Source organism: Hyperoodon ampullatus, assembly GCF_949752795.1.
Source record: "Hyperoodon ampullatus genome assembly, chromosome: 15".
In the NCBI taxonomy this organism is placed as follows: Eukaryota; Metazoa; Chordata; class Mammalia; order Artiodactyla; family Ziphiidae; genus Hyperoodon; species Hyperoodon ampullatus.
In genome coordinates, this window is record NC_136928.1 from 29,925,215 (window position 1) to 29,938,790 (window position 13,576).

A 13,576-nucleotide genomic window follows, 5' to 3' on the forward strand; every position below is an offset into this window, starting at 1 on the left:
GCATTAAATGCTTCAAAAAGAAAATGAACTGAGTATTGAACTCAAAAAGGTAGAAGAAGGAAACCCAATGAAGCAGAAGGAGGCAAATAATAGAGAAAAATGGATGAGTGAACAGCAAAATAGAAAGCTTCAGGACCTTTATCTTGGTGGGCCTTAGCTGTTCTTCTGGAACCTTCCTAGGATTTTATCTGTATTACTGCAAAGCAAAAAAGGTGCCCTTAGAATCCTTCTCAACATAATGTTTCACTGTGACAACCAGTAGGTAAGGATTGACTCTATATGAAACGTATTTGCTATCCCTATTCTAGAAGTTCTGTCCAATTTAGTAAGAAAAATTAAAACAGCAGGAAAGGAGGAAACAAATACTTATTTGTAATTGATATGATTGACTACCTGTAGAACTTAAGAAAAGTCAGAAACTTCTTAGAATGGATAAAAATTCATGTAAGGTGCTTTATAGAAAACATATATAAAATAGAAGACAGAGTAGTGAAAATCACTGATGCTGAACAGAAAAAAGAAAAGAAGAATGAAAAGAAATGAGGACAGTTTGAGAGACCTCTGCGATAACATCAAGTGTACTAATATTCGCAGTATAGGGGTTCTAGAAGGAGAAGAGAGTGAGAAAGAGGCAGAGAACATATCTGAAGACATAATAGCTGAAAACTTCCCTAACTTGGAAAAGAAATAGACATCCAAATCCAGGAGGCCCAGAGAGTCCCATACAGGACTTACCCAAAGAGGAAAACACCAAGACACACTGCGATTAAAATGACAAAAATTAAAAAGAAAGAGAGACTGTTAAAAGCAGCAAGGGAAAAGCAAGAGATAACATACGAGGGAACTCCCATAAGGCTGTCAGCTGACCTTTAGCAGAAACCCTGCAGGCCAGAAGGGAGTGGCATGTTTTATTTAAAGCAATGAAAGGGAAAAACCTACACCCAAGAATACTCTAACCCAGGGGTCCCCAACGCCTGGGCTGTGGAATGGTGCTGGGCTTTGGAACGGTGCTGGTCCGTGGCCTGTTAGGAACCGGGCCACACAGCAGGAGGTGAGTGGCGGGCAAGTGAGCGAAGATTCATCAGCCATTCCCATTGCTCCCCATCACTCACATGACTGCCTGAACCATCCCCCCCATCACTTGCATTACCTCCTGAACCCCCCCACCCCCCCACCCCCGACTGTGGAAAACTGTCTTCCATGAAACCGGTCCCTCGTGCCAAAAAGGTTGGGGACCGCTGCTCTAACCAACAAGGCTCTTGTTCAGATTTGATGGAGAGATCAAAAGCTTTACAGACAAGCAAAGGCTAAAAGAGTTCAGCACCACCAAACCAGCTCTACAAGAAATGTTCAGGAAATTCCTCTAAGCGAAAAAGAAATGGCTGCAACTAGAAACATGAAAATTATGAAATGAAAAAGCTCATCAATAAAGACAAACATACAGTAAAAGTAGGAAGTTATCCGCCCACAAAGCTAGTAGAAAGGTTAAAGACAAAAGCAGTAAAATCATGTATATCCACAATAAGCAGTTAAGGGATGCACAATACAGTTAAATGTAAAATATATCCAAAACAGTAATCATGAGAGGAGGAGAGTACAAATGCAGGGTTGTTAACATGCATTTGAAATTAAGAGACCAGCAACTTAAAACAATCACACACACACATATATATACATATTGCTATATAAAAACTTCACGGTAATCACAAACCAAAAATCTATAATAGATATAAACCAGAAAAGGAAAAAGGAATCCAAACAACACTAAAGATAGTCATCAAATCACAAGAGAACAAAATAAGAAAAAAGGAAAAAAAAAAAGACCTACAAAACAACCCCCAAACAAGTAACAAAATGGCAATAACATACATATCATTAATTACCTTAGATATAAATGGACTCAGTGCTCTAATCAAAAGAGAGAGTGGCTGAATGGATACAAAAACAAGACCCATATATATGCTGCCTATAAGAGACTCACTTGAGATCTAAAGACACACACAGACTGAAAATGAGGGAATGAGAAAAGGAATTCCATGCAAATGGAAATCAAAAGAAAGCTGGGGTAACAATACTTGTATCAGACAAGATAGATTTTAAAGACTATTACAAGAGACAAAGGAGGACACTACATAATGATCAAGGGATTAGTCCAAGAAGAAGATAAAATGATTGTAAATATATATGTACCCAGCATTGGAGCACCTAAATACATAAAGCAAATACTAAAGGACATAAAGGGAGAAATCAACAGTAACACAATAGTAGTAGGGGACTTTAACACCCCACTTACGTCAGTGGACCAGTCATCCAGACACAAAATCAATAAGGAAACACTGGCCTTAAATGACACATTACACCAGAGGGACATAATTGATATGTGTAGAGCATTCCATCCAAAAGCAGCAGAGTACACGTTCTTTTTAAGTGCACTTGGTATATTCTCCAGGATAGATCACATGCTAGGCCACAAAACAAGACTTGGTAAATTTAGGAAAATTAAAATCATATCAAGGGACCTCCCTGGTGGCGCAGTGGTTAAGGATCTGCCTGCCAATGCAGGGGACATGGGTTCGATCCCTGTTCCGGGAAGATCCCACATGCTGCGGATCAACTAAGTCCGTGTGCCACAACTACTGAACCTGTGCTCTAGAGCGTGCAATCCACACCTACTGAGCCCACGTGCCTAGAGTCTGTGCTCTACAACAAGCGAAGCCACCACAATGAGAAGCCTGCGCACCGCAACGAAGAGTAGCCCCCGCAACTAGAGAAAGCCTGTGTGCAGCAGCAAAGACCCAATGCAACCAAAAATAAATTTAAAAAAAATTAAAATCATATCAAGCATCTTTTCTGACCACTATGCTATGAGACTAGAAGTCAACTACAAGGAAAAAACTGCAAAAAACACAAATGAGGAGGCTAAACAACATGCTACTAAATAATCAGTGGATCGCTGAAGAAATCAAAGAGGAAATGAAAAAATACCTAGAGAAAAATGAAAACAAAAACATGATGATCCGAAACCTTTGGGACGCAGCAAAAGCACTTCTAAGTGGGAACTTTATGGTGATACCAGAATACCTCAGGAAATAAGAAAACTCATATAAACAACCTAACCTTACACCTAAACAAACTGGAGAAAGAAAAAGCCCAAAGTTAGTAGAAGGAAAGAAATCATAAAGATCAAAGAAGAAATAAAATAGAGACTAAAAAAATAATAGATCAATGAAACTAAAAACTGGTTCTTTGAAAAGATAAACAAAATTGATAAACCTTTAGCCAGACTCATCAAGAAAAAGGAGAGGGCACAAATCATTAAAATCAGAAATGAAAAAGGAGAAGTTACAACCAACACTACAGAAATAAGAAGATCATAAGAGACTACTACAAACAACTATATGCCAGTAAAATGGACAACCTAGAAGAAATGGACAGATTCTTTGAAGATGTATAATCTCCCAAGACTGAGCCAGGAAGAAATAGAAAATTTGGGTAGACCAATTATTAGTAATGAAACTGAACCAGTAATTTTAAAATTCCAAGTAAACAACAGTCTAGGACCAGTGGCTTCACAGGTGAATTCTACCGAACATTTAGAAAAGAGTTAACACCTATCCTTGTCAGAATATTCCAAAAACTTGCAGAGGAAGGAACTCTCTCAAACTCATTCTGTGAGGCTGACATCACCCTGATACCAAAACCACACAAAGATATCACAAAGAGAAAACTACAGGCCAGTATCACTGAAAAACATAGATGGAAAAATCTTCAACAAAATATTAGCAAACCAAACTCAGTGATACATTAAAAGGATCATACACCAGGATCAAGTGGGATTTATCCCAGGGATGCAAGAGTTTTTCAGTATCCAGAAGTCAATCATTGTGATACACCACATTAACAAGTTGAAGAATAAAAACCACGTGATCATCTCAATAGATGCAGAAAAAGCTTTTGGCAAAATTCAACATCCATTTATGATAAAAGCTCTCTAGAAAGTGGGCATAGAGAGAACCTACCTCAACATAATAAAGGTCATATATGCAAACCCACAGCTAACATCATACTCAGTGGTGAAAATCTGAGAGCATTTCTTCTAAAATCAAGAACAAGACAAGGATGCCCGCTGTCAACACTTTTATTCAACATAGTATTGAAGCCCTAGCCACAGCAATCAGACAAGAGAAAGAAGTAAAAGGACTGTAAATTGGAAAGAAAGAAGTAAAACTGTCACTGTTTGCAGATGACATGATTCTATACATAGAAAATCCTAAAGACACCACCAGAAAACTACTAGAGCTTTACAGTGAATTCGGTAAAGTTGCAGGATACAAAATTAATATACAGAAACCTGTTGCCTTTCTATACACTAACAATGAACTATCAGAAAGAGAAGTTAAGGAAATAATTCCATTTACCATCGCTTCAAAAAGAATAAGATGCCTAGGGATAAATATACCTAAGGAGTTACAAGACCTGTACTTTGAAAACCATAAGACACTGATGAAAGAAATTGAAGACAACGCAGATAGAAACATACTGTATTATTGGATTGGAAGAATTAATATTGTTAAATGAACATACTATCCAAGGCAATCTACAGATTCAGTGTAATCCCTATCAAAATACCAATGCTATTTTTACAGAACTAGAGCAAGTAATTTTAAAATCTGTATGGAAACACAAAAGGACCCCAATATCCAAAATAATCCTGAGAAAGAAGAACAGAGCTGGAGGAATCATGCTCCCTGACTTCAGACTGTACTACAAAGCTATAGTAGTCAAAACAGTATGGTGGTGGTACAAAAACATACACGTAGAATAATGGAACAGAATAGAGAGCCAAGAAATAAACCCACGCACTTATGTTCAATTAATCTATGACAAAGCAAGCAAGAATATACAGTGGAGAAAAGTCAACCTCTTCAATAAGTGGTACTGGGAAAACTGGACAGCTACATGTAAAAGAATGAAATAGAACATTCTCTAACACCATGTATAAAACTACACTCAAAATGGATTAAAGACCTAAATGTAAGACTGGAAATCATAAAACTTCTAGACACAAACATAGGCAGAATACTCTTTGACCTAAATCGCCACACTATTTTTTTGGATCCTTCTCCTAGAGTAATGGAAACAAAAGCAAAAATAAACAAATTGGACCTAATTAAACTTAAAAGCTTTTGCACAGCAAAGGAAACCGTCAGCAAAACAAAAAGACAACCTACTGAATGTGAAAAATATTTGCAAATGATATGACCAATAAGGGGTTAATATTTAAAATATATAAACAACTCATACAACTCAACATCAAAAAAACAACTGAAGACCTGAATACAAAATTGGCTGAAGACCCAAATAGACATTTCTCCAAATAGTACATGTAGATGGCCAGCAAGCACATGAAAAGATGCTCAACATCGCTAATCATCAGAAAAATGCAAATCAAAACCACAATGAGATACCACCTCACACTTATCAGAATGGCTATCACTAAAAAGAACACAAATAACAAATGTTGACAAGGATATGGAGAAAAGAGAACTCTCATATGCTTTTGGTGGGAATGTAAATTGATACAGCCACTGTGGAAAACAGTATGGAGAATCTTTAAAAAACTAAAAATAGAATTATCATATGATCCAGCAATTCCATTTCTCGGTGTATATCTGAAGAAAATAAAAACACTAATTTGAAAAGATACATGCACCCCAATGTTCATAGCAGCATTATTTACAATTGCCATGATATGGAAGCAACCTAAGTGTCTACCAACAGATGACTGGATAAAGAAGATGTGATATTTATATATAATATCACACAATGGGCTACTACTCAGCCATAAAAAAAAATGAAGTTTTGCCATTTGCAGCAACAGGGTTGGACCTGGAGGCACTATGCTGAGTGAAATAAGTCAGGCAGAGAGAGACAAATACTGTATGATGTCACTTACATGTAGAATCTAAAAAATACAACAAACTAGTGACTATAACAGAAAAGAAACAGAGTCCCAGATATAGAGAACAAACTAGTGGTTACCAGTGGGGAGAGGGAAGAGGGGTGGGGCAGTAGTATAGGGGGAGAGGATGAAGAGGTACAAACTATTATGTGTAAAATATGCTACAAGGTAAAACACAGGGAATATAGCCAGTATTTTATAATAACTATAAATTGAGTATAACCTTTAAAAATTATGAATCACTTTATTGTACACCTGTAAATTATACAATATACGTCAATTATACTTAAAAATTTTTTTGAAATATACAAAAAGTTTCCTCTATAAACTGACAGTGACTACTTAGAAAAGTACAGGGGTGTGTGTTTGGAGGGGGGGAATTCTATTTTTCAATAGCTATAAAAAATACTTAAAAATAAGTCTACCAGGAAATGTGTAAGATATCCATAAATATTTGTCAAATAAATGAAAACTGTATAACTCTTTAGACTTTTAAATGCCTAACAAATTTATAGAAATGATGTTTCTGGATGGGAATATTGTTTTATAAATAAAATGACAAATCTGGGACAGAATCTATAGTCCTGCAACATAGCTCTAGTGTATCAAAGAACTTAGGCTACAGGAAATGTCTCAAACTTGACATTTGAGAGATAGGGTGGGGCAAAATGGAGGGAAAATTGTGTATTTATAAAAATAAAAACAGAAGTTAACATCTTGCACTAAAATTAATTTCATATGAATAAAAATGTAAAGAAAAAAGAGAAAAGGGACAGTGGAAACAACAGAATTAAGAAAATTTAATAATGCTTAACTGATGTTAGGATGGAAGGACTATTTAAGCTTCAAAGCATGACATAAAGTTAAAAAATTAAAACTTCTGTGTGAATAAACACCATTGTAAAAGGTTAACCTAAACTGGGAAAATGTATTTGAAATGTAACAATAGAGACCTTTTTAAGACCAACTGAAAAGAAAACAAACCCAAGTCAAAAAACAAGTGAAGAATAATGAAATTAACTTTCAAAAGAGAAAACATAAATGGCTAACAAATATGAAAAATAATCTTAATTTTTTGGATTCAAGATATGTATGGTGAAGTAGTCGTGAGAGTACATTGTCCAGCAGTCTAATGGTAAAAACTTGTTAAAAGGGTAGTTCTCAATATTGCAAAGAATACGGTAAAATAGGCATATCTCACATTCATATGTAGCTAACAGGAATCAAAATGGGCTTGGCAGTGAGACCGCAAGTTTTAAAATATTTGCATTCTGTAGCCTCTGAAAATAAATGTCTCTTAGTTCAAATTGTCATTAATGAAAAGTTTGTTTTGAGCCTGTATGTCAGGCATTATGCTGAATGCTTTACATTTGTTTCATTTAATTCTCATGATTATCTTGTAAGTATTATGTATCTTTAAGAGGTAGACCATCTAAGGCCCAAAAGGGAAAAAACTGCTCAAGGTTATTACACACTAGTAAACAAGACAGAAAGCATTCTGTCTTGGGAAAGTGCTTGTGATGTTAATTAAGAACAAACACATGGGCTTCCCTTGTGGCTCAGTGGTTAAGAATCCGCCTGCCAATGCAGGGGACACGGGCTCGATCCCTGGTCCGGGAAGATCCCACATGCCGCAGAGCAACTAAGCCCATGCGCCACAACTACTGAGCCTGCGCTCTAGAGCCTGCAAGCCACAACTACTGAGCCCGTGTGCCACAACTACTGAGCCCGTGTGCCACAACTACTGAAGCCTGTGTGCCGCAACTACTGAAGGCTGTGCACCTAGAGCCTATGCTCCGCAACAAGAGAAGCCACCTCAGTGAGAAGCCCGTGCACTGCAACAAAGCGTAGCCCCTGCTCGCCACAACTAAGGAAAGCCCGTGCACAGCAATGAAGATGCAACACAGCCAAAATTAATTAATTAGTTAATGAAAAAAAAAAAAAAAAAAAGAATGAACACACTTGGGGAATCCCCTGGTGGTCCAGTGGTTAGGACTCCTTGCTCCCATTCCAGGGGGCACGAGTTTGATCCCTGTTGGGGAACTAAGATCCTGCAAGCCATGCAGCGTGGCCAAAAATAAAATTAAATTAAAAAATAAAATAGAATAAAAAAAGAATAGCACAACTTATAAAATTATACCTACCAATAATTTTCTTAACAATATAAAGGAAAAAAATAGTAAAAATCGAAAGTAATTACTCACTATGTTATTAATAATATGTTATTAATGTAATTATTCCTACTAATAAGATTGAGGCTTATTCTTATTTCTATTTACTTTTCTACAGTTGAACTTTAAAAAAATCTTTAGCCAAAATTAAAAAAAAAAAGTAGTAAGTACAGGAAATAGACAAAAGTGAAAAATCAAAGAGAAAATTTTTTAAAAATCCAACAAAACCAGTGCAAGTACATTAAGAAGAGGCTTTCAAACCCTTGTTTTTGATTTACATTCAAAGTTTAATTTGGTTATGCACATACAGATTTACTCTCTACTTACCTTCCTTTGGTTCATTTCTCTTCCTTTCTTGAGGGTACTGTATTAGGGATTTCATAAGCATCCACTGCATTATAAGGAACTTATATTTGGTATTTGGAAATAACGGTTAAGTTATTTGTTCAAATTCGGAAAAGGAGAACAATGGTTGATTTCCTAAATACTGGTTTACTTTGCTGCTACTAATGCTGTTTTTAAAAAAATATGCACTTAAACTAGTGGGAATTTTTTTGTTTATTTTCATCTTTTTAAATTAAAAATTCCAGCTTCTCAACTAATTCTTCTGCTTTTTTGTGGTATTTCAGGCATACACAAGCCAGTTTGTATCCCTTGTGATGTTTGCTCTTATGATGTGTGATGACAGGATCTCCATGCAAGAGAGACGCAAAGAGATCATGCTTGGATTGAAGCGGCTGCCTGGTATGAAGATACTCACACACTCTACTTGTTGTCTAAGGGAGTGGGAAATAAATGGGTGAAGCTGTGGCTTGTACCTATTTAGTCAGCAAGATCTTTTTACTTTACACCTGTGTGTTTAAAAACCCCACAGTGATAGCACAGAAGATTAGAAACGTTGGTCTTTTATCGGTTGCTACCCATATGTTGTTATTATTATTATATTGGTTTAGTTTATTGTCCTCTTTTCATAGATTTTGCTAATATTACTTCTTAACAGATTTAATTAAGGAAGTTTTGAGCATGGATGATGAAATTCAGAAACTGGCAACAGAACTTTATCACCAGAAGTCAGTCTTGATAATGGGACGTGGCTATCATTATGCTACTTGTCTTGAAGGGGCCCTGGTAAGTCTTCTCACTTACAATTTCAGAATGTTGACTTATGGACCTGGCACATAGCCATACTTTCATTTATTTATTTATTTATTTATTTTAAAAAAAATTATTTATTTATTTATTTTTGGCTGCATTGGGTCCTCATTGCTGCACGCGGGCTTTCTCTAGTTGTGGCGAGCGGGGGCTACTCTTCGTTGTGGTGCATGGGTTTCTCATGGCGGTGGCTTCTCTTGTTGTGGAGCATGGGCTCTAGGGTGTGCGGGCTTCAGTAGTTGTGGCACACTGCTTCCGTAGTTGTGGCTTTCAGGCTCTACAGCACAGGCTCAGTAGTTTTGGCACATGGGCTTAGTTGCTCCATGGCATGTGGGATCTTCCTGGACCAGGGCTTGAATCCGTGTCCTCTGCATTGGCAGGCGGATTCTTAACCACTGCACCACCAGGGAAGTCCCAGTCATACTTTTAGACTAAATGAAATAGGTGAAAATTTTACAAAAGTGCCTTTATATTTATGCATTCTGATTTGTTTACCTTGAGGTATAACAAAGTATAACAGAATGCTTAATTCAAAAGTGAAAATCAAGAAGAGTACATTTTAGCACGATACCGTGGGTTTAGCAAGTAACTTCGGTTATTTTTTTGTCCAAATATGAATAAAATAAATATTAAGTTCTCTAGGTATGAGATTTAATTGAGGTCAAATATGAAGCAATTGGGAGATCAGTTACAAAGAAATATGAGTACCTTCATGATAGTCTAAATTCTTCAAAAAGTCCTTGTGGAGTTCTAAAACTTCCAAATAGTTGTTGACATTATATTTAGAAATAATGATCAGTTAACCTATTAGCTATATTTGCACATCAGTGATCCTTTAATACTTTTGGATAAATAGACAGGGACTTCAGACATCAGATGTCTAGTGTAATATTTAAAGAATGGGTTTTTGAAAAACAGACTGAAGACTAATCTAGTTTCTTCCTATTAGAAAATCAAAGAAATCACTTACATGCACTCTGAAGGTATCCTTGCTGGTGAGTTGAAACACGGCCCTCTAGCTTTGGTGGATAAGTTGATGCCTGTCATCATGATCATCATGAGAGATCACACCTATGCCAAGTGTCAGAATGCTCTTCAGCAGGTGGTTGCTAGGCAGGTAAGTCAGGAGCTGCTGTGAGGACACCTTGGGGGGTTAAGAGTTGGGTCACTAAAGCTTATTTGAATTTTATGACATTTAAAGTGATAGACCAGTACCCATCAGGTGGCTTACAAAACATGCTTAGGTTTGCATGTGAGTAATCTGAGATACTCAAGAGTTTTGACAGGACCTAGCTCATAGTTCTCATAATACCAGAACCAAGATTAAAAATGAGGTCTTGGTCTCCAAGTCCTGTCTTCTTCAATTAGTGTATGCTGTTCTCTTTTAATTTAATATTCTTAAATGTGTATTTCAGGAGGAACTAGATTTTACATTAATATTACTGGTGCTGTGCTTAATGGAGTTTTCTTCAGATCATTTGGCTTTGTATGTAAATTTCCAAAGATGTTAATCTCTAGTCACAATGTAATGGTTACAGACTTGGGCTTTGAAGGCAGGTAGTCCTAGATTTAAGTACCGAGCCTGGTATTTCTTAGTTGTGTGAGTTTAAGAAAGCACTGAATCTTACAAAGTTTCTGTTTCCTTGACTTACCACATGGGATTGTGAGTTTAAATAAGCCTATGTCAGTGAGGCCACGTGTGAATCGTGCAGTGCAAAATTTGCATGCTCATGTGTTACAGCCCTGCTTTTGCTTAACCAGTGATTGCTAGTGTGATTTCTTTCCCAGGGACGGCCAGTGGTGATCTGTGATAAGGAAGACACTGAGACCATTAAGAACACAAAAAGAACAATCAAGGTGCCACACTCAGTGGACTGCCTGCAGGGCATTCTCAGCGTGATCCCCTTACAGTTGCTGGCCTTCCACCTGGCTGTGCTGAGAGGCTATGATGTAAGTGATGGACCGCTTTGGGCTGGCTTTTCACCCTGGTATATTTTGATAGTTTCCTTCTAAATTTTTAGCAATAGAATTTGAGAATTCCTTCATACATATCTCTGTCACTTGTTATATTTCCATGGCCCAATTTGTAGGTTACATCCTAACATTTTCATACCCATGGAACTTGAAGGAATCTTGGACGTTACCTCCATGACTGGAGATTACCTGTTTTCTTTCTGTGTTTCTTAATGAGGTAGCTATTGGAAATTCTTTATTTGGGACTTTCTCACACACTGTAGGACTCTCAGCATTCCTGGTCCCTCATTCATTGTGACAACCAAAGTGACAATCAAAACATCTGCTCTTATACGTTTCTAGTGTCCCCTGAGAGGGATGCCACCTCATAGAGGACCACAGGAGTTTTTCTTGTGCCGATCTGGCTCCTTTGGAATTCTTTTACCTGATTTCAAGTCTTTTAAAGATATATTACTATATTTTCTAATCTAATTCTTTGTAGTCTATAGTAAAGATGGTTAATGAGCATGTTTTCTGTTTTATGTTTTTTATAAGCAAAAATAATTTGCTTATAGCCATCCCCCCCCAATATCTGTATAATCTCTCAAAAATTGCTGGGTTTTTTTTTTTTTGCAGGTTGATTTCCCACGGAATCTAGCCAAATCTGTAACCGTAGAATAAGGAACATCTGAAACTGGGCAATTAAGCAACACAAGACACCTTTTGTATTTAAAACCTTGATTTAAAATATTACCCCCTAAGCCTTTTCTAGTAAATCCTTATTTATATATCAGTTATAATTATTCCATTCAATTTGTGGTTTTTGTGAAATTACCTCATATTTTCCCAGTAATTTGTGAGGGAGTTTGAATAATGAAATCTATATTGGTATTGGTGTCAGAAAGAGATGTAGCTCTCATTTTCATTAAAGGATGCTGAGTGTTGGATTTCCGGGCCCTCCACTTCAATCTGAGAGGCAGCCAATGAAAGAGTAGTGCATTTAATTGGAATATTTAAAGCCAACAGCAATGTACTTGGACATTTAATTCAGTTATAAAGAGAAGATGCTGTGATTTATTTTGAAATTTGTTTTGTTATTTTGTTTTTAAATCAAACTGTAAAACTTAAAAACTGAAAACTTTTCTTTGTGGGATTTCTAAGTTGTTAACCTTAGTCTCTCAAACTTATTGCCTGTTACCTGTATGTCAAGGTATCTTAGGAAGATAAATAGTATAGTAGTGCGTTGGTTTTCTCCAGCCCTTGATAGAAAATACTTGCACAATTTCATAGCACAAACTTTAAATTTGAGCTGCTTTGTACAATTGACAATATGATTTTAAGTTTGAAGATGGGATACGTACATGTTGTATATCCTACTCCTTGTTTTTTCATCTCCTGAAAGTGGTTTTTAATTTCCTCGTATCTGTAGTTTTTTTTTAAATTACTGCTGAATGACATTTTATCTTATTCTTTGAAATCACCACACAGAGTTGCTATCAGTGTCTCAAATTAATACCAATATATTCAGAATTCTCTTCAACTTTGTCCCAGAGAAGAATTACCAGCAGTTAATTTTAACTTCTCTCACTGCCTTGTTGCATCAAACTAGTAGTACCTTTGTGCCAATTTGGAAGCTCCTTGCAGTTGTTTGGAAGATTTACAAGTCTTTTGATGAATCATTTGACTCTAAATGTGTACGATGGGCTAGAATTAGAAAAAGCTATATGCTTTACACTGATACTAATGAAGGATTATATAAAATTTAGTATTACTTTCTAGGTATTTTTCTCTCTGTATATTCTGTTCTACCCCTGAAAAATATTTAGGAATGAAGAAGATATAAATAATACTGAGGTGCCTTCAGCTAGCTAGTGTCAGAAATGGAAACTTACAACTTAGATTAAAAAATTTAAAGTAGAATATTAGCTTGACACCCAAAAATTGTAATAATTTCTTCACGGAGCTTTTTTGGCCACACCTTGGGCGTTACAGGATAGTGTGTTTATGTTTTGGTTAAGTCCTTCTCTTGCAAAAGTTTTCACTTTTAAATTGTGAAGGTAAGATATTTAGTATAATTAAGTAAGCTCAGTCTTTTCCTTTTTCTGTGTTTGAACTTCTTGATGAGGTTACGATTTTCTAGTAGCTATTGGAAGAGAAGCATAGAATTCTGCCTTGTGTTAGGGTTAGACAAAGAATTGGCATATTTTGAGGTAATTCAGAAGGACTCTTAGATTAAGACTAGAAACCTGTTTTTAAAATGAAATAGGATTACTGTTCACATTTATATAGCTACTATAGCTATATTTATCTATTTTAATTGTTTCTAATATTATTTTGT

The 13,576-nt window shown here is 36.2% G+C and overlaps 1 protein-coding gene across 1 annotated transcript in view; it reads left to right on the forward strand.

Annotated features, from left to right (window-relative positions):
* GFPT1 (glutamine--fructose-6-phosphate transaminase 1) overlaps nt 1-11,919 on the forward strand; it is a gene marked incomplete at both ends in the record, with an annotated part of 66,259 nt that extends 54,340 nt beyond the window's left edge. Inside the window, 5 exons of the mRNA XM_079720681.1 lie at nt 8,763-8,877; nt 9,134-9,261; nt 10,235-10,402; nt 11,074-11,235; nt 11,875-11,919. Coding sequence (XP_079576807.1) covers nt 8,763-8,877; nt 9,134-9,261; nt 10,235-10,402; nt 11,074-11,235; nt 11,875-11,919 — 618 coding nt within the window. The remainder of the gene's footprint in view (nt 1-8,762; nt 8,878-9,133; nt 9,262-10,234; nt 10,403-11,073; nt 11,236-11,874) is intronic.
* Between the last annotated feature and the right edge of the window lie 1,657 nt (nt 11,920-13,576).